Here is a 22,319-nt window from a genome sequence, read left to right as displayed (position 1 = left end):
CTCACATCCTAGGGACTATGCCTGGAAGTGTTAAAATAGTATATTAATGATAATCTTCACCGAACACATTTTCTTCTCAAATTTCATAAATTTTCACAGGAGATATTGCACTTGAAAGTGCTTTCCTAACTTCCTGTGTTTTTCCTTGATTGTTGTCTAACTACAGAATGTTCTCATCTTTACTTTACTAAAAATTGTAGTCCTTCAAGAAAGCCTGCCTCTGAGTCTTTAGGCAGAAATAGGAAAACTCATCTTTCACTCAAGGTGAAATTGAAATATCTAGTCTGATATGTACTGAAGCCACCCATCGCATAAAGCCTGCCCTCCAAGTCTGAAAGGGGCTAGTAGTTGTGGGGGGCTCCTACAAAAGGTGAAGATAATACGGGGAAGGGAAGGCAGAGGTCTAAGCCCTTGTACACACGATCGGAGATTCCGACGGAATGTGTCCGACCGGAGCATTTGTCGGATATTCCGACTGTGTGTGGTCTGCATCGGACTGTTTCCGTCGGACCAAATTTTCCAACTTGCCGGAAATATTTTCCGACAAAATGCTCCGATCGGACATACTCCGATCATGTGTAGAGAATTCCGATCGGACAAAGTGCCACGCATGCTCAGATCAAATTCCTACGTCAAAGCTATTGGCTACTAGCCTGAACGTAGTCCCATCGTAACGAAATTACGTCATCACGTTCTGAAAGATCGGATTTTCCAACAACTTTGTCCGACCGTGTGTATGCAACAGTTTCGTACAAGATCCGTCGGACAAAATCCGACGGATTTGGTTGTCGGAATCTCCGACTGTGTGTACAAGGGCTAAGAAAGGCAGAGGTACCAAATCTAGAATTAGAATCTTGGGAAACAGAGAAAGGATGGATAGTCCCACCAAGGCAAGAGGCATACCTGACACCCCAGTGCAGTCATAGATGGGCTCATGCTCTTGTGAGCTCTTCTGCTTACAGAAGCTATCCTTCTGTTGAAGTCAATTTTTGCCAGTACTCAGCTGCTACTTACTACTTAACAAACGCTCTTCTGTAGAGTCAGCACACTACTTTTCTCTCTAAAGTACATTGTCACTTAAAGCTACATTTTAGTGATTAAAAAAACAAAACAAAACAAAAAAAACACAGGGACAGTAATTACCATGAATAAAGAATGGCCAGGTATAGAATATGTATACTTATATTAGCTGCAATTTAGATTAATATTATTTTGTTTTCATATAGTTATCAGATGGAACTGTAGTTTCTTTCTTCTATTACTGTAAGCTATTTCAATCACTCATCTACTTTCCATAATTTTATTTCTATCCTGCTTCTTTCCTATCACACTTTTGTTTATTGAATTCCTTTTTTTTTAGGGGTGGGCTTTTACACTTCTGAGATTCCCTCCCTAGGTGAAGAGTGCCTTTTGTTGTTCTCAGCCTCCTAGAATGTCAATGTCATGAGTATCCCCAGCACATAATCAAGGGCTGGATGTCTTTCTCTTTATGGTTCTTATGGCCGGCCCCCGAATGAAACGAGCCCTGAAAAGCGGCAAGTGTGTGTGTGCGCACCCAGCTAGAGGGTACATTTGGGTGTGCTTATAGGGAAGTTCGAGAGCTCAGAACTGAGCTTGCACAGAAAGAATGGAGCTGAATTCTTTCCTTCGGGAGATCATGAAGTGACAGATGATAGATGGTGTTTTTACCCTAGAGGTTGGCTGCATGCCTGTTACTGAATATGATACATGTTGCAGGAGCAAAGGGAAAAGTCATCACCCGAGATGATGAATTGTACAGCACATCCTTATGCAGGAATGTCTGTCGCATCGTCTCCTGACGAGTGGGAATACCCACGAAACGCGTAGAGATTTACTTGATGCCGCAGCTACACCCCATACGGATTGATATTTACTTACTACCATTATACTTTATGATGTTTCTATACCATTTGTTAGATACATATATACCATGTGTGTGCATGTGCCAGCATCAGGCATGTTGTTTTTGGCATGTGCATGCCATTTTTTTATCTATACATCTATTATTTTGATCATGTGTTGCTATGCATGTACTCTAATATTTATTATGCTTAGCTCTTGTGCACGCCCCTTGTACATATATGAAATGAATAAATGTTTCAAAGTTTTGATATCTATGTTATTAAATAAATACTTTTTATTGTAATTGACCTCCACTATTCAATTGCTTCATCTAAAGTCGCAACTCCCTTTTTTTCTTCATGACCCCGAATGATGTGCCACAGCACATACATGTTATCAGTGGGCTGGCTGCAAGAACCTTGAAGAGACAGTCAAGCTCCCAGCTGGTTGTGAGGCAGAAAAGCAGATCTGTACCGACTAAATCCCCATACACACTGTTGGGGCTGCTCTCATAATCAGGGCAATGATACACAGTGCCCTGATTATCAGTGTAGATCAGATCAGTCCCTTTCACACAAACCAGTTACCAGCTCTCCTTGCCTCATGCTATCAGTGTGAAGAGAGGAATGCCGCTAACTGGCTTGTGTTTACATCGTGATCAGCTGTGATTGGACGCAGCTCATCACATGGTAAAGGGCCGCTGTGATTGGCCCTTTACATCAATCTGTGTTCAGCTGTGTTCCAAGGACACAGCAATCACAGAGCACGCCACCCGCATGCCACAGCAAGCGGGTGGTGGGTACAATCATGGGAGGATGTCATGGGATGCCCTCCTAGAACTGGCCAACCATCCTGTAGCCATCATTTGGCTATAGCGTGAATGAATGAATGAATTAAATACTTGTATAGCGCACAATGCGAACTGGCAAGCTTTGATAATCTGCTAAAAGAGGAAGGTCTTGAGTTTTTTCCTAAAAGCCAGGTGATTTTCTTTCAGGCGGATGTTGATTGGTAGAGCATTCCATAGCAGAGGCCCTTGGACAGCGAATCTCCGATCTCCCTTGGATTTATACCGGGCTTTGGGCACCAGGAGGAGGTTAGGAAGTGGTTAAAGGCTATAATTAAAAAACTAACAACACACATGTCATACTTGCCTGCTCTGTGCAGTGGTTTTCCTCCAGTTCTCAGGTCCTTTGCTGGTGCTCCTGCCCCCACCCCCCCCCCCCCTCCTGGCAAGTGCAACCATACCAAGCAGCTTGTAATTGGGGCACCCAGGGAGATGCACTCCGAGCTTGCCTCCCCACCATATTCTCATTGGCTCACTGGCTGCGATTGACAGCACCGATAGCCAATGGCTCCCACTGATGTATCAGCCAATGAAGAGGGAGAGTCCCTGTAGAGCCGAGGCACTCGTGCACATCATTGGATCACGATGGGGCTCAGGCAAGTATTAGGGGGGGCTCCTGCCCAGAAAAGTTTTTTTCCCTTCATGCATACAACCTTTAGGCTGGATTCACACCTTTGCAAATTGGAATGCGTGTTTCCCTGCATCCAATTCGCATGACAGGAGATTTTGACAGGCTCTCTATGGAGCTGGTTCACATATTTCCATGGCGGCTGCGGAGCGGCTTGCACAGGAATGCTGTGCGGCTTTGGCTCGGTTTCAGAGCCAAATTCAGGCAAACATTTGGCCCTGATTCGTCCCTGAAACAGAGAACAGGGAGGCACCAGACCCCTGCTACGAGCCGCATCCGTCAGAAGAGTGAACCCAGCCTTAGCCTTTAGAACCACTTTAAAGAATAGTTACGATTAAGACTAGCATTCAGCTTTAATGCAGGCAGGCTGGATCACTAAGCAAACAGCATGTACTGTGTTGTCTCTTTAGCTGAGTTATAGTGCTCTGGGATGCATTAAACTTTTATTTGTAAAACAAAGATAACAATCAAATAAAACAGACCAAACAACATTTTTCCTTATGAACACTTGTTCAGACTTGAATTGTCCATTCACACATTTCTCAACTTTATATTACCAAATGTATTTCTTTATTACAACAAATATTTATTAATAGCTTCCAAGTGTGTTCTTTATTTCATATAGTAGTTCAAGTAGTATATCTCATGGGTGTACAAATATATTCATACCCTGTGTATCTCAGCGATGTTTAAAGTGCTTTAAAGTCAAATCTAAAATAAATAAATAAAAATAACAAACATGTTATACTTACCTGCTCTGTGCAGTGTTTTTGCACATAGCAGCCCAGATCCTCCTCTTCTCGGGTCCCCTCGCCAGTGCTCCCGTCCCCTCGCTCCTGCCTAGTGCCCCCAGAGCAAGCAGTTTGCAATGGGGGCACCTAGGGAGGCACGCTCCCACTGGTTGTACCACTCCCCTGCAGTCCATGTGAAAGATTCCTAAGGGTCAGTGGCGGACTGACAACTCATGGGGCCCCCGGGCAATAGGAGATTATGGGGCCCCCAGGCAATAGGAAAAGATTATGGGGCCCCTGGGCAATAGGAGATTAATGGGCCCCCGGGCAATAGGAGATTATGGGACCCCCAGGCAATAGGAGATTATGCGTCCCCCAGGCAATAGATTATGGGGCCACACAGTATACACACACACACACACATACAGAATACACACATAGACACACAAAGTATAAACACACAGAATATACATACACACACTGAAAAGGTACTGGAGAGCTATAATCTTGGCATGTTTTTAAAAAACACAGATTTTTACATAATGTCCCTGGTATTATTGAGACTGGCAACCCTGATGGGGCCCCTTAGTGGCATGGGGCCCTCGGGCAGTGTTCGAGTGACGGAATGGCCAGTCTGCCCCTGCTAAGGGCCCTTTCATACCTTTGTAGTGTCATTTAAAAATAATGAGTGCAGCACCACGTGTTACTGCAACACAAAGTTGCTCTGCCCTTGGTATTGGAGCTGCAGCAAGAACAACTTACAGTGTTTGGAAAAAAAGTCTGTATTATTGTTCCCTTGATCTTGAAAACAATTAATTCAGGCCTCAGGTAATAGAAATACCTAATAAGTAATACATAACCTAGTGTTTACAAAGTCTGCATTTTATTACATTGCGCTATTCTTGTGCAGTTAGTTGTATAATCATAGATATAGAGATAACAGCAAGTCTAACAAATGGTTCAGATGTAAGCACGTAAGTATGCAAAACTTGTTGGAATGTAGACATTTTACCCTATTATTGTTCATGAGGATTTTATGCTCTAATGAGGCAGCTAAATCATTTCCCAAAAGGCACAGAGCACTGGAATGCCATACAAAGCAAGCCAGCGTCTGGACACATGTGAACATCTGAGCCTGACAGCAGCACAGAGGACCTGACCGCGGGATGGTGCAAATGGAAATGACAGGACTACATGTTTATGAAAACAGATGCAGCAGTGTGGCTCACTGGGCCCCTTGTAAAAAATAAAAATATAATAATAGTAATAATAATACAAAGGAAATGAAGATGTTGCCCATAGCAACCAAATTTCAGCTGTAATTTTCTAGAGCAAGAAATAGAAAGTCAGCATTTGATCCATTACTACTGAAAATACTTATAGACAGCCTAGTTATAAATCTAATATAAACTTCCTCACATTAGAGCAGCTCTTGCACCTTAAAGTGGTTCTAAAGTCAAAAGGTTTTTTACCTTAATGCATTCTATGTATTAGAATAAAAAACCTTCTGCGTGCAGCAGCCCCCCTCAGCACACCTTATACTTACCTGAGCCCCATCTCGATCCAGTGATGTTGCACAAGAGTCTCTGCTGTCCAGGACTCCCCTTCTCATTGGCTGAGACAGCAGCGGGGCACAACTGTCTCTCTCTGCTGTCCAAATCAGTGAGCCAATGAGGCGAGAGAGGGGGCAGGGCCAAGCCGCAGCTCTGTGTCTGAATGGACACACGCAACAGAGCCTCGGCTTGGATGCCCCCATAGCAAGCTACTTGCTGTGGGGGCATGAGGGAGGAGCCAGGAGCGCTGGCAGGGGACCCGAGAAGAGGAGGATTGGGGATACCCTGTGCAAAACCACTGCACAGAGCAGAGAAGTAAGACATGTTTGTTATTGTTTTTCTTTTTTTTTCATTATACCCTTTAACCACTTCCAGACCGAGCTATAGCCAAATGATGGCTACAGTGCGGTCGGCCAGTTTTGGGAGGGCTTTCTATGATGTCCTCCTGTGATCGTGCGTGCAGGTGGCTCAGTCTGTGATCCTTGGAACACAGCTGATCACAGATCAGGGTAAAGAGCTAATCATGGCGGCCCTTTACCACGTGATCAGCTGTGTCCTTATCGGCATTCCTTTCCCCACGCTGACAGCTTGTGTGAGAGGGACATCTACACTGATAATCACATGAGATAACATATTTGTTATTTTTAAACTAAAAATAAACAAGAATTTAAATGGGGTTGTAATGGCAGAAGGGTTTTTATCTTAATGCATGCTATGCATTAATCTATTTATCTTTTATCTGTGATTAAAATATAAAAAATCTTCTATGTTCAGCTCCCCCCTCAGTCCCCTTAATACTTACCTCTCTATTCATCAGCAATGCCCACGAGTGCCTCGGCCGTCCGGAACTCTACCTCCTGATTGGCCAAGACACCGCAGTGACGCAATTGGCTCCCGCTGCTGTCAAAGTCAGTTAGCCAATCAGGAAAGAGAGAGGAGGCAGGTCCGAACCTTGGCTCCATATCTAAATGGAGACACGGAGCTGTGACTCTGCTCGGGTGCCCCCATAGCAAGCTACTTGCTGTGGGGGCACTTGACAGGAGGGAGGGGCCAGGAGTGCCAAAGAGGGACCTGAGAAGAGGAGGATTTGGGCTGCTCTGGGAAAAAACATTTCGCGGGGCAGGTAAGTATAACATGTCTGTTATTTTTAAAGAAAAAAAAAACTAGACTTCATCACTTTAATGCAGGACTACACATCATTTGAGCCCCACAAACCAAAAACGCTATTTCATTGATTCAATCATTATCAAAAGGAAACCCAACCATGGTTTATTTTGCTAAAAAATAACACCCCCCCCCCAGTAGTACTGGCTGTGGCGATCTTGAGTAAGGGCAGTTGATTAATGTAGCATTTACTTCCCATAATCCATCTGCCCTTAGTTCAGGCATGCAGGCAGGAGGGTGTGCTTAGCTGAGAAAACCCATCAACCCCTCCTGAAGACTCCAAGACTCCTGGACATCTGTCCCGAAACCACAGCTAAGTGCTCGGTGTGCGGCTGCATGCGATCGCTCAGTTCTCGGTCAGCTCTGAGCAGAGCGCAGTGACTGTGGGTGACTTCTGTGAGTATGACCAAAAAAAAGTGTAAACAAAAACATCTCCGTACTATCCAATACCTGAGCTTGTTAGATCTCTGAATAGAATTATCTATTATCAATGCTGCCGCCGCGGCTTCAGAAGCTGGGAGGGCTGATCACATGCTGACGAGCTGATTGCTATTTCAAAGGAACAACATCATTTCTCCTAAGTACCTGCCCAGCTTTACAATCATGTGAACCAGGTGAGTCTGTGCATTCCCCATTCAATGACTGCTATGATCTGGGACAATGAGGAACAGGAGGGCTTTATAGATTTTATTATAATCCTTTGAAATGTTTACGACTATCGGAGGCAAGAGAAGAGCAAACAAATAGAAATGCAGTTTTACATACGTTTTTAGAAAACTACATCTGGAGTATGCTGATTAGAATCAGTGGGGTTCCTCTTTAAAATCATATTGTAGAAAATCTAGTAAAATCAGTGTTAGTGACAGTCGGGTTTTTATCATTCACTGTCTGTGAAAATTAAAATGCAACTAAACACACAACTTTTTTTTTCATTTTGGACAGAGTAAGGGAGGGTTATAACCCCTGTCAGTTTATTTTCCAAATCTGTGTCCCATTTGGGTGTTTTCCTTTCACTTCCTGCCCTATAGCCACAACAGGAAGTGAGAAGAAATCTCCCCCCAACCCAAAGGCGAGGGATCACGGGGTGTCAACAGAAGATTTCCCCCTCTATTACTGTTCTGATGTCAACCCAAACTTTGGGGTCTTCTTTTACTTTCACTTTCGTTAAACAATACAAATAGAGAGGGGGAATCTCCCTAACAGGAGCACAGACAGCAATAAATATCTGACATTTTGAAAGTTTTCAGAGTTGGACTTCAAGAGTGGACAGTCCAGTCTGTTAGCTTGGAGAAGGGAGGGAGGAGCAGGGGAGTATCTTGCCATCCTAGACTACAGGGCTATGTGTTTCTACTCAAGAGAGACACAACACTGTTCCCTGTATTTAAGGGTGACTCCATAGGACGCTGCAAGAGAAAGTAGCCACCCTGAAATGGGAAACCTGGGGCAGCAGTCACAGCTCCAGCTTAAACAAGGCTTCATGTACGTTTTAAAACCTCTCCTGAACAATTTAACTTGACAGAATAGTAACTGACGTTTAGAAATGTCCGTTGTGCCACGTTTACAATCGTTTTTTACAATAAAAAATAGTAAAAAATGTTTCTCCATTGAAAACGCTTGTAAACGAAACGCGGCTAAAACACGAGTTTTAACTTGACAGAATAGTAACTGACGTTTAAAAACAGCCATTGTGCCGCATTTACAATCGTTTTTTACATTAAAAAATAGTAAAAAATGTTTCTCCATTGAAAACGCTTGTAAACGAAACGCGGCTAAAACGCGAGTTACCGCCTTTATAAGCTGTACAGTCATTTGGCATTTCAAATGCCTCTGAACATCCGTCCTGAACACATTTTTTAGCTTTCCAAAAAATGCTTCTAAACTCAACTGCCTGGAAATGACTGTGAACGACCCTGTGTACATGTACTGGTAAGATAACAGAGGAGAGATCAGGGGCAGCTGAAAAAAACGCCCAACTGCTCCTAAACGTCAGTTTACCAGCAACAATGTACATGATGCCTTATAGCACAAAAAAAATAAAAAATGCTGAGGTGAAAAAATTCCAACAAAAGAAAGCTCTATTTATGGGGGAAAAAAAGGGACATACATTGTTATTTGGGTACAGCATCGCACGAACGCGCAATTGTCAGTTAAAATAACGCAGTGCCGTATTGAAAAAAATGGCCTGGTCATGGGGGGCGGGGGATCTTCCAATGGGCAAGTGCTTAAAGTGCTTTAAAAACTGAGGGTTTACGATCAATTAAAACAAGAATTTCGATTGGATGTTACCAGCAGCTCCACTACTAACCGAGTTTCCATAGGTTAGCACCAAGACAGCTCCGCTCCCAACACAAAACTCATGGAAGGAATTCATGCTTCCGTCATTATTAGTGTATTAAAAGGGTTGTAAAGGTTCATGTTTTTTCACCTTAATGCATCCTATGCACTAAGGTGAAAAAACACCTGTCAGTGACCAGCCCCCGTCCCCCCCGGTTTACTTACCTGAACCCTCGAACTTGTCCCACGGGGACGCGCCATCTCTCTGCTAGAGGGTTATTGGCTGTTGATTGGATAGACTGATAGCAGCGCAACCACTGACTCCTGTTGCTATCAATCAAATACAATGGCGCGGCCGCCAGGGGGCGGGGGCGAGTCCTGCATTCAGTGTCTATGGACGCCAAATGCTGGACTCAGGAGCGCTCCAGCTAGGTAACCCCCCGGGAGAGCGCTTCTCCCAGTGGTTATCTGATGCGGGGAGGAGCCAAGAGAGCCGCCGTAGGACCCCAGAAGACAAGGTTTAGGACCACTCTATGCAAAACGAGCTGCACAGTGGAGGTAAGTATATGTTTATTTAGAAAAAAAAGAAAACATGAACCTTAAGGCTGGGTTCACACCGCTGCGGGGGGAGAACCGGATGTGATTCGCACAGCAAATCACATCCGATCTCCGTAGCACTGCGAGTTCAGCCAGATAGTATGGCTGAACTCGCAGCGGTCCCGCAGCAAACTCGCACAGGACCCTTTTTTGGGTCCGCAACGGAATCGGATCGCATGGGGGTTCACACCATGCGATCCGATTCCTGTGCGAGTCGGCAGATCGCACTGCGATATGCCGACGGATCTGGGGGTGTCATTAACATAACATTGACACCCCCAGCCGTCCGCATAGGGCAGTGTGAACTGCCGGCGGGAGGTGAGCGATGCGGGAAAACGCCGCGGATTTGCGGCGTTCCCGCATCGCAATAGTGTGAACCTAGCCTTAGTGTCACTTTAAGTCTCGGTTTTACGAGTTAGCCTCTTGGGTCCCAAGCCTGTATTTCACTCACACGTTCATGCTGCATCTTGCCTAAAATGCTTTGTGACATTTTATCCAATGCTTACTCTGTCTTGCTGAACTCTTGTTTTCATGCAACGCCGACATGCTTTCCTAAATAAATAAGCCTTGTATAAAAGTGAAAACAAACGCCTTCTTTGGGTTTTTTTTATAATAACATACACACAAACACATAATTCATAGTAAGCAGTCTTTTGTCTATCTATATCACAGATAAAGTAAGCACACCCACTACAGATAAGATGCATACAAAAGTAGTCCAGGATAAAACACATAAAACACATGTACAAACAATCATATGTTTACATAGTAACAGTAAGATACAAAACAGCAGCAAAGAATCCTATATCAAAAACAAAGTAAAGTAATAAAGCATAACAAAGTTGGTGGCCCAAAAAGTAAAAGTCAGGCAGCAAGACAAAATTAGGTCCCAAACCTCCAAAGTTTTGGAGTACTAAGACCCCTTCATCAAGAAGAACCTCTGCATTCTTCAGATCTGTTTGGTATCTCATACTTTGTAGTTACTATGTATACTATTACTATGTATATTATACTATGTATACATATGATACTTTGTATAGGTCTATTATCCCTGAACCCTTTTGTACAATACAATGGTGCATCTAAACCCCTAGTGCTCAACCTGCGGTCCTTTGTACTTAAACACTTATGCCCAGTACACATGAGCGGATTTTCCGTCGCAAAAAACTTGGATGATTTTTCAGACGGAATTCCGCTTAAGCTTGGCTTGCATACACACGATCACACAAAAGTTCTCTGAACTTTCGACCATCAAGGACACGGTGATGTACAACACTACGACAAGCCGAGCAAATTAAGTTCAATGCTTCAGAGCATGCGTCGAATTGTTTCCGAGCATGCACAGGAATTTTGCGCGTCAGAATTTGTACAATCGTAATTTCCGATCTGAACTTTTTCCGACCGAAAAATAGAGAACCTGCTCTCAATCTTTTGCCGGCTGGAATTCTGCCAGCAAAAATCAGATGGCGCGTACACACGGTCGTAATTTTCCAACCAAAAGCTCACATCTGACTTTTGCTGGCAGAATTCCTGATCGTGTGTATGGGGCTTAAACCTTTTTCTGACATTTGTTGGTTTAGTTAAAGTCAATTTTTTTTTTCTAGAAAATTACTTAGAACCCCCAAACAATATATATATATATATATATATATATATATATATATATATATATATTTTAGTAGAGACCCTAGAGAATAAAATGGTGGTTGTTGCAATATTTTGTGTCACACTGTATTTGCGCAGCGGTCTTTCAAATGCAATTTTTTGGGAAAAAATTACTTTAATGAATTAAAAAAAAATAAAAAAAAATAACTAACCAGTAAAGTTGGCCCAATTTTTTTGTGTATAATGTGAAAGATTTTACGTTGTGAGAATCATGAGATAATTGTGATCTTTTTATTCTAAAAAATCGTGATTCTCATTTTGGCTAGAATTGTGCAGCTCTAGAGTCTTTGGCTCCTTTCTGGCAAAATTCTGGCAAAAATTCCGACCTGATTCATCTCATCTGAAACGGGGCAACAGGGACACACCGAAACCCTGCTGTGAGCCGCTAGCAATCTTAGTGTGAACCCAGCCTCACACTTCCTTACTTTTTTTTTTTTTATATGGTCCATTTTTTTTGTGTTGTCTATTTGCATTTTAACATTTGAAGAATATCAAATAAGTACTAAATAGGGCTGTAGGGAGCACCACTTATAATGGCACAGGTCTCAGAAAGTTACTTGTAACATGTCCCCATTTTTTGACAGAATTTTGCCACATGTCCCTAGTCTTCAACCATGCATGTCTACAGTCTCTGCCCATCTACTGTAGCATGTCTGCAGTCTCTTACATTTACTGTAGTAGGCACGTGCATGTCCAGCAATCTATTGTAGTATATTCAGTCTCTGGCCATTTTTGCAGCATTACATACACTGCACATTATGGGGTGTATGTAAAAAAAAATTGCATTGCATTTCATCCGAGCATGTACAAGGGGTGTCTTTTATTTTATTTTATTTTTTTTATTTTTTTATAAAAACTTAAATATTACATTTGGTCACTAGATGGTGCTAAGTATCATACAGATTTTCTATGATAGCACCATCTAGTGGCCAAATCTGTCATTTTTGGTTTTACATCAATAAGACATTCAATCAGCACAGGAAATAGCCTAACATTGTTTGTTTGTTTCTTAGTTTTTTACCCCATTCGCACAGAATTAAATGTACATGCACTTTCACTGAGCATAGTGCTATGCAATTTTTTTACACCAATTTGTGGGGCCCTTTGCTGATGTCAGGGGCTGCATTTAAAGCGGTACTAAAGTCACAATACCTACTTCCTTGCCAACATCCTCGAGGGATCCCTCACTGAAATCTTCTCCCCAGTTTCTTCCGGGTGCCGGTCTTTGGTCGTTATAAGTGGCTGGAGCAGGATGATGTAAATCCTGTGCATGTGCAGTATTCAGTCATCCTGGCTCACAGGAACCGTGCACATGTGCAGCTCAGTTTACAGAAGAGACATTACAAGGTACATCTACTAAAACTCAGAATCTATTGCAGCTGTGCATGATAGCCAATCAACTTCTACCTCCAGCTTGTTCAATTAAGCTTTGGCAATAAAACCTGGAAGCTGATTGGTTTCCATGCAGAGGTGCGCCAGATTTTAGTAAATACCCACGTTTGTGTCTCTTTTCCAATAATAGCCTGCCTGCCAGTACATTTTGAATTGGTGCCTTCGGTTCAGCTTTAAGGCACTCTATATCAAGTATGTTGACCACCAATGATCTAAACCAGTGGTCTCCAAACTGCAGCGCAGGAGCTGGATGGAACCCTTTGCTTACCTTTATCTGGCCCTTGGGGCACTATTTCTCTCACTAAAACACCAACTGATATCAACAATGGGGCATCATTTCTCCCACTGACACCAATAATGGGCACTATTGCTCACTATGACATCAATGACGCAGCACTATTCCTCCTCCTAATACCAAGTGTGGTGATGTTTACGCTCTGAATCATGCATAGGTGAAATCCGGGAACCCCTTATGGTAATAAGTTCACCTCAGAGCGTGTGACCCCCTGAGGAAGATACGCCACACCCTGAGTATCGACACGCGTAGGGGAGAGACCAAGACGGAGCGAGAGACAGTACACCTGCCTAGAGGAGATACAAACCATATTTTATTGAGCCTTATGAAGTACGGTGCACTGACGCACCTTATACATGTGAGTACACCGGCGGGGGAATGTTTTTTAACTTGTCTTTTAAATTTTGAAAAACGATATTGCACTATTAGTCTTTTTCCTTTTTTAATGCGCCTCTGAGATCATTGCATTGAGGATACCACTGATTCAGTGAAACAGCTGAGAACCCTATAGTGGTTCATATGCGTGTTTTGACTCAGTGTAAAAGCTGGTCACACACTCTGAGGTGAGCTTATTACCATAAGGGGTTCCCAGGATTTCACCTATACATGATTCAGAGCCACTTGCACTTCTTACGTGTCTTTTATTTATTTATACATGCTTGCTATCACATATGTATGCATTTAGCACTTTTTTCATTATTATTATTATTGATATTTTAATTTCCTGGTGTGTTATTGTGCCTTGTAACTCAAAGGGGTCCATACAACCTCGCTGAGTTTTTTGGCACTTGTGCACTTTATATTTAGTTGTGCGTTTACAGATTTTGTGCACATTATTTGTTTAGCTATATTTTGCACTTGCACTTTACACCAGTTATATGTTTATTATTTTATGCACACTTTTATATTCTTGTGGATCTATAAGATTAAGATACAGATTATTTAGTGCATAGTCATTCCAGCGCAGCATATATTTATTTTTGTCTTTATTTTGTACGAAAATATGAGACATGTTAAACGTTTGCAGCTTGATAGTGGCAGATTGGCAGGGGGTTCATAAAGGCTCACAGGATTTTTTTTTTTTTTTTAGAATTTATGATTTCTTGGCCATTTTTCAGAGAATATGAATAACAAAAACTTTTCTTTCACCCATGGTTAGTGTTTGGCTGAAGCCATTTATTATCAATCAACTGTGCTTACTCTTTTTAAATCATAATGACAACATAAACTACCCAAATAACCCTGATCAAAAGTTTACATACCCCAGTTCTTAATACTGTGTATTGCTCCCTTTAACATCAATGACAGCTTGAAGTCTTTTGTGGTATTTGTGGATGAGGCTCTTTATCTTGTCAGATGGTAAAGCTGCCCATTCCTCTTGGCAAAAAGCCTCCAGTTACAATTCTTGGGCTGTCTTGCACGTTTGAGGTCTCCCCAGAGTTGCTCAATGATATTGAAGTCAAGAGCCTGAGATGACCACTCCAGAACCTTCACTTTATTCTTCTGTAGCCAATGACAGGTCGACTTGGCCTTGTGTTTTGGATAATTATCATATTGGAATGTCCAAGTACGTTCCATGCGCAGCTTCCTGGCAGATGAATGCAAATGTTCCTCCGGTATTTTTTGATAACATACTGCATTCATCTTGCCAACAATTTTGACCAAATTTCCTGTGCCTTTGTAGCTCCCACATCCCCAAAACATCAGCAATCCACCTCCGTATTTCACAGTAGGAATGGTGTACCTTTCATCATTGGCCTTGTTGACTCCTCTCCAAATGTAGTGTTTATGGCTGTGGCCAAAAAGCCCAATTTTCTTCTCATCACTCCAAATGACTTTGTGTCAGAAGGTTTGAGGCTTGTCTCTGTGCTGTTTGGCATATTGTAAATGGGATACTTTGTGGCATTTGTGTAGTATTGGCTTTCTTCTGGCGACTCGACCATGCAGCCCATCTTTCTTCAAGTGCCTCCTTATTGTGCATCTTGAAACAGCCACACCACATGTTTTCAGAGAGTCCTGAATTTCCCCTGAAGTTATTTGTGGGTTTTTCTTTGCATCCCGAACAATTTTCCTGGCAGTTGTGGCTTAAATTTTAGTTGGTCTACCTGACCGTGGTTTGGTTTCAACAGAACCCCTCATTTTCCACTTCTTGATTAGAGTTTGAACACCGCTGATTGGCATTCTCAATTCCTTGGATATCTTTTTATATCCCTTTCCTGTTTTATACAGTTCAACTACCTTTTCCCACAGCTCCTTTGACAATTATTTTGCTTTCCCTATGACTCAGAATCCAGAAACGTCAGTGCAGAACTGGGTGAAAGATGCAAGGGTCTGTCTGGAGTCCAGAAACTGATTGACCTTTTAAACACACACTAATTACAATAAAACAGATCACAGGTGAGGATAGTTTCCTTTAATAGCCATTCAAACCCCTTTGTGTCAGCTTGTGTGCCTGTTATCAGGCCAAAATCACTAGGGTATGTAAACTTTTTATCAGGGTCATTTGGGTAGTTTCGGTTGCCATTATGATTTAAAAAGAGTAAACACAGTTGATTGATAATAAATGGCTTCAGCCAAACACTAACCATGAGTGGAAGAAATGTTTTTGTGTTATCATTCATATTCTCTGAAAAATGGGCAAGAAATCATAAATTCTGCCACGGTATGTAAACATATGAGCACAACTGTATGTATATATATATATATATATATATATATATATATATATATATATTATATATCAAAAAGTGAAGTACCCCTGATTCTCTCCTTCCCCTCATCTTGTAACTGAGTTGCAGGTTTTTTGAGGGGAGAGGGTTGAGTACCATTTTTTGTCGGTACTCGCACCTACTTCTGCAATCCTCACCTAGGCGAGGAGAAAGTTGTTCGCCCTGCAGCTCTCCTTGCCCGTTCCTTACTGGGACACATCACACATCCTGTAATTCCATCAGGAAGTCACAGCTGGCTCCAAAATTAAAAATGGTGATGCCGGGGACCTACATAAAATTAGCACTGGAATCCATGAACTGGTAAGTACATTACCTTTAAAAACCTTAGTGAAGTTGCTCTTTAAACTGAACCCATAACAACTTGATAACAAAAAAGGATGTTCTTTAGCAAGGGGAACATACATTCCACATCAATCATTAGGCTACCAAAATTAGTATGTGATGTAAATTGCCTTCAACATTGCTCCTGTTTTTGCTTGCTGGAGGCTGCCATTTTGTTGAAGCCCAGAGCCCCCAAACAGCAGTAAACCATACAGCAGAACTAAACCCATTGATTTAATGGTTTCAAAAAACAGTTGCATTCCAGACATGCCAGGAATGCTAACTGCCACATTTGCTTGTATCCTCAACCAAACTGTCAATCCATCAAATGACTGGTGTCATCACTGATCACATGTGCACCACCATGGCAGGTACAGATCAAACAGAAGCTTCCTTGACTGTAAAGTATAGGAGGGTTTAATTCTGCGTTAAAGCTGCCAGCAGATCAGCCCTTACAGACTCTGCGGTGCCTAAAAGTACCTAAAATGGAGAGCAACTGAGCATGTGCAGAGCAGGGTGTGACAGTGTATTACTGGATTTTAAAGAGGAAGTAAACCCTGATGGGTTTACTTCCTCTTTTTTTCCCCTGCAAAGGTAAAGCATAATGGACTACTATGCATCGCATAGTAGCTCATTATGTGTCACTTACCTGACACAGGAGCCAGCGAAGTCGCCGCTGATCCCTGTAGTCCGCCGCATCCATCTTGCTGGTGGCATCTCGCAGCTCCGACCAATGACAGCGGCGAAGCCGCGATGACGTCACTCCCGCGCATGCGCACGGGAGTCGCGTCTCGCAGCTCCGCCGCTGCCATTCGCCGAAGCCGCGATGACGTCACTCCCGCGCATGCGCACGGGAGTCGACAAATTAGGCAAATCCATTCTTGGACTTGCCGCATTTATGGCGCCTGCGCGCCGCTGTCTACGGCGCATGCGCCGTAGACAGCGGTGCCCATTTTCAGGCAAATATCTCCTAAACCACATAGGTTTAGGAGATATTGCTTGGACCTACAGGTAAGCCTTAATCTAGGCTTACCTGTAGGTCAAAGTGGTTTGAAGAGGTTTACTTCCTCTTTAAACAGTATAGACACTTTTTCTTTATCTTTTACATCGCAAAAGGGGCCAGCCTGAAGTTATCTAGCAGGACTTACGTTTCTGACTAAAGATCCAGTTTAAGCACCCCTGCTCTTTCTTATACTAAACATTCGCTGGTGAAAAGGTGTGCAAGGCAACATCTGTATTTAGGAATCATTAATTTATCAGTCCGAATAAACTGTTGAAGAAAGACCGGTTGCTCTAGGCAGTGCAAAGGTCATTCGGTGCCCAGGACGAAGAGGAAAAGCTACAGCGCCTACAGACGAGGGATCAGTGACAGTGCATTAACTCCCTTCATGCTGCATATTACCAATACCATTGCTAATTAAGTAAACTCCCCTCAGAGACTGCAGATATGATATAAGACAAGAGATGGTTAGAGACTTCATACTAAAGATGGTCAGAGACTGCAGACATGATACAAGAGATCAATGTAGCCTCACTGTGCCCATCAAATGCAGCCTACCACTGTGACCATAATTGCAGCCTCTCTGTGCCCATCAATGCTACCTCATTGTACCCATAATCGCAGCCTCTCTGTGCCCATCAATGCCCCCCCTGTGCCCATAATCGCAGCCTCTTTGTGTCCGTTAATGCCGCCTCTCTGTGCCCATCAATGCCGCCTCACTGTGCCCATAATCGCAGCCTCTCTGAACTTTATATATATGTGTATGTATGTATGTATATATATATATATATATATATATATATATATATATATATATATATACACACTTACACACATAATATATGATATATATATATATATATATATATATATATATATATATATATATATAATATAAACACATATATATGTATATTAACCTTGCCTCAGCCTCCTCCCCTCCCTCAATCCAGCCATTTATTAATCTGTTTCTGCTGCTTACTTTTACACAAAAGTTCAGTCCGGACGGTGGTAACACACGGTCTGTTACACTGATCTTCTAGCTTAGCTTTCTTCCAGGCCAGCTAGAGCCAGGCAGAAGTTCTTCTAGGTCACAGCGCCGAGTCCGACACAGCTCCCTGCGCTCCTCTGAGTCCTCCCCACCTCGCCTCCGGCCGTGAGTGACATCACGCCGCTGGCAGAGACTACGAGGCTCCTGCGTAGGGGGGAGTAAACAGTGACAGTAGGAGACAGTAAATATCGAAGCTCACGAAGGGAGGATGCAGGAGCGCACACACTCAGCACACACAATTTGTACAGTGCCGCTGGGCACTGACATAGGTGACACTTGTACACACTGGTGGGTGGAGGCCATGGCAGAACTTCACCTCCAGGCTGCGCCCCCCCCTCCTATAGCAAATGGTACCACCCAGGGCACGTTCCCCTTCCGCCCCTGCCTTGTACCGGCCCTGGCTCTAGGTAACTATTTTTGTATATTTTTTATTATTATTTCAATCTTATTGAAAGTGCCTCATCCATTTTTCCACATACACCGATCAGCCATAACTTTATGACTACTCAAATAATATTGAATAGGTCCCCATTTTATCACCAAAACAGCCGTGACCCATCAAGCCAAGGATGCCACTAGTCCTCTGAAGGTATGCTGTGGTGTCTGGCACCTAGCCATCAGTTATAGATGTCCAAGGTTGGGCCTCAAGGATTGGACTTGTTTTTTCGGCACATCCCACAGATGCATGATGGATTAAGATCTGGAGATATTGGATACCAGGTCAATACCTCGAACCCACTGTGTTCCTCAAACCATTCTTGAACCATTTTTGCAGTGTGACAGGTTGCATTATCCTGCTGAAAGAGGCCACTGCCATCAGAGAATACCACTTCCATGAAGTGATTTACTTAGTTAGCAAAAATGTTTAGGTAGGTGGTACATGTCAAGAAACATCCATGTGAATGGCAGGAGCCAAGTTTTACCAGTAGAACATTGCTTTAAGCATCAAATCCCCCCTCCCCCACCCCACCCTTGGGTTGCGTTCTCCCAAAACTGCATCCTGGAGCCATCTCTTCCCCAGGTAAGTGACACACACACCCGGCCATCCACATGATGTAAAAGAAAACATATCAGACCATGCTTCCTTCTTCCATTGCTCTGTGCTCCCAGTTATGATCCTCATGTGCCCATTTGTACGCTTTTGGATGTGGACAGCATGGACACCCTGAGCAGTCTGCAGCTACACATCCCATACACAAACTGCAATGCCCATGTTTTTTGTTTTCAACACATCAACTTCAGGGACAACATGTTTACTTGCTGCCTATTATACACTTATGCCAGGGTCTATCAACTAGGATTCCTCCAGAACTTGCAAGGGGTTCATTGAACAATGACCAAATAAGCTCCCACTGACACCAATGATATTTTTTAGCTTTCTATAATGGGGTAATTCTTCCCACTTGACCATCACACTAATGTATCATGAGTTGTAGATATAGTAATTTTTAGCAGGTATTCCCTGAGATCAGAAAGTTATTTCAAGGGTTCCTCTTTGTTGAAACGGTTGAGAAAGGCTGACTTAAAGGGGAGGTCCAGCCTGGCTGAAAAAAATGAAGGCAGCGGCTACAAATACTGTTGCTGCAGACTTTTAATATTAGGGCACTTGCCTGTCCAGGGAGCCCGCCATGTTGGCACAGCAGCTGATCTTTGGATTGACTCCCGGGTGCTGCTGCCACCATTCCTGGTAAGGGAACCCAGCAGTGAACTTCCAAGAGATCGGAACACGGCCCCGTTTTTCAAAAGTGGGGAAGGGGGTCAGTCAAAAACAGGTCCCCGTTCCCCCCTCCTCCCTGAAAGGTGCCAAATATGACAGCGGAGGGGGGGAGGAAGCGTATAACGGAAGTTCCACTTTTGGGTGGAACTCCGCTTCAAGTGTAAAAAATGTATTAAATTGCAGCTTACCAGTCACTAGATGTGGTGGCTGCATTCATTTTTTTTTTTAAAGGGGTTATAAACCTTTGTGTTTCTTCACCTCAATGCATCCAATGCATTAAAGTGAAAAAACACCTGGCAGTGACTGGCCCCTCAGCCCCCCATTTTACTTACCTGAGCCCTCCTGAAACTTGACCCGACGGGGATGCGCTATCTCTCTGACCCGGGGTTCTGGGCTCTTGATTGGATAGATTGATAGTAGCGCACCCATTGGCTCCCGTTGCTGTCAATCAAATCCACTGACACGGGCACTTCTCCTAGGGGGTGATCTGATGTGGGGAGGAGCTGCAAGAGCCACTGGGGGACCCCAAAAGACGAGTTTGGGGGCCACTCTGTGCAAAACGAGCATATGTTATTTAAAAAAATACAAAGCTTTACAATAAGTTTAAGCTTTTCCCTCTGTTTTCACTTGGTGATCCGGCCAGTAATGCACCTCCTATATCAGACTGCCCCTACTCTGGATGAAGGAGCACATGGGGCACCTTTGACCATCAGCATTCTTAGCCTGGGTGGGAGGGGGAGTGTTAGAAGTACTATCAGATTTTGATACACTAACATAATTGAAGCCAAACCCCAGTTAATACTTTATAAGCAGTCACAGCATACTTTCTTTCCTTTTGGGATAAAGGATTTACATTGTCAAAAGTGGACCATTGTAAGCACCCCTGCCAGTGGTAAATGGTTTGTCTCATCTCTGGATGAAAGTTTGTTCTATTAAAAAAAAAAAAAAAAAACAAGCTTGTTAGCTGGATCACCAAATGAAAATAAAATAAAAATTAAACAAAAAGAAAAGAAAATGAATGCACATCTAGGAAATAGTATTCTGCAATATAATAAATGTTTTCTTTTGGGCCAGGGGTCATGAAGATATGGCTGATTTGTGATGATGACAAGCAGCTCTCGGTGCATCCTGTGCCCTGCGGATCTCTACTATTAGAACTGTCAGTGATAGCAGATCTAATAAACCAGATGAGCAACAACTGAAAAGACATGAAAAGTCCCCTCTAATCAGGAATGGATTTATACATAGACGCCTGCCTGGCAGCCCCGCACAGTGCCAGCACCAACAGACCATGCTGGGACTTATAGTCCTGCATCAGATGGCCAATCACAGGCTGTGCAGTGCAATGTCAGATCGCTGGAGTCACAGAAAAAGAAAGTCAGCAGTAATAACAGGTGTCATCCTGTGATCAGAGTCCGCCAAGCCGCACAGACCGGCCATAGAGACTCACCTGCTTCCACCCTCTGCTTCCTCCAGAAGGAGACGAGGCCATGCTGCTCCCAGGCTGGAAACTTTCCCCGATCTCCTCCTGTCAGTCCGATCTCCTCCTGTCAGTCCGATCTCCCGGAGTGTAATGAAGGGACAGATCTCCGCTGTGTCCGCTCAGTGATCCCGGCCTGCCCGATCCTCCTTGGATACTTTGTTACAGCAGTTACAGCGCCCCCACCTTCCAGCATGGCAATAGAGAGGGCGTGTGCAGGCGTCCAGGTAGTCGGAGTTGTTTACACCCAGCCCATCTGCTTTCCCTGTCCATTCTACCTCCTCCCGGCTCATTCATCCCCCTCCCGGCTCATTCATCCCTCTCCCTTTCCTTTCATCTCCCTCCCGGCTCATTCTTCCTCCTCCCGGCTCATTCATCCTCCTCCCTGTCCATTCATCCTCCTACCGGCTCATTCATCCCTCGCCCAACTCATTCATCCCTCTCCTTGTCCATTCATCCCCTCCCATCTCATTCATCCCTCTCACTTTCCATTCATCCCCCTTCCGGCTCATTCACCCCTGGCTCATTCATCCCCATTCACCATCCTCCCAACTCATTCATCCCTATCTCTGTCCATTCATCCCTCTCCCTGTCCAATCATCCCTCTTCCTGTCCATTCATTCCCCTCCCTGTCCTTTCATCCCTCTCCCTGTCCATTCACCCCCCTCCTGGCTCATTCACCTTCTCATTCATCCCCATTCACCCTCCTCCCAACTCATTCATCCCTCTCCCTGTACATTCATCCCTCTCACTGTCCATTCATCCCCCTCCCGACTCATTCATCCCCCTCCCGCCTCATTCATCCCCCTCCTGGCTCATTCAGCCCTCTACCTGTCCATTCATCCCCCTCCTGGCTCATTCATTCCTCTCCCTGTCCATTCATCACTCTCCCTGCTCATTCACCCCCTCCCGGCTCATTCTTCCCCCTTCCGGCTCACTCACCCCTGGCTCATTCATCCTCCTCTCGGCTCATTCATCCCCATTCACCCTCCTCCCAACTCATTCATCCCTC

General features: G+C 43.8%; 1 protein-coding gene across 1 annotated transcript in view; it reads right to left on the bottom strand.

The window, feature by feature from the left end:
- The window catches only part of ANK3 (ankyrin 3), a 906,473-nt gene extending 884,975 nt beyond the window's left edge, over positions 1–21,498 (bottom strand). The window contains exon 1 of the mRNA XM_077454076.1: positions 21,278–21,498. Coding sequence (XP_077310202.1) covers positions 21,278–21,319 — 42 coding nt within the window. The 5' untranslated portion in view covers positions 21,320–21,498. The remainder of the gene's footprint in view (positions 1–21,277) is intronic.
- Between the last annotated feature and the right edge of the window lie 821 nt (positions 21,499–22,319).

The sequence above is a fragment of the Lithobates pipiens genome, unplaced genomic scaffold (genome assembly GCF_037356315.1).
Source record: "Lithobates pipiens isolate NorthernLeopardFrog02 unplaced genomic scaffold, aLitPip1_a1.2 Scaffold_25, whole genome shotgun sequence".
In the NCBI taxonomy this organism is placed as follows: Eukaryota; Metazoa; Chordata; class Amphibia; order Anura; family Ranidae; genus Lithobates; species Lithobates pipiens.
This window is presented reverse-complemented; position numbering and strand designations above follow the sequence as displayed.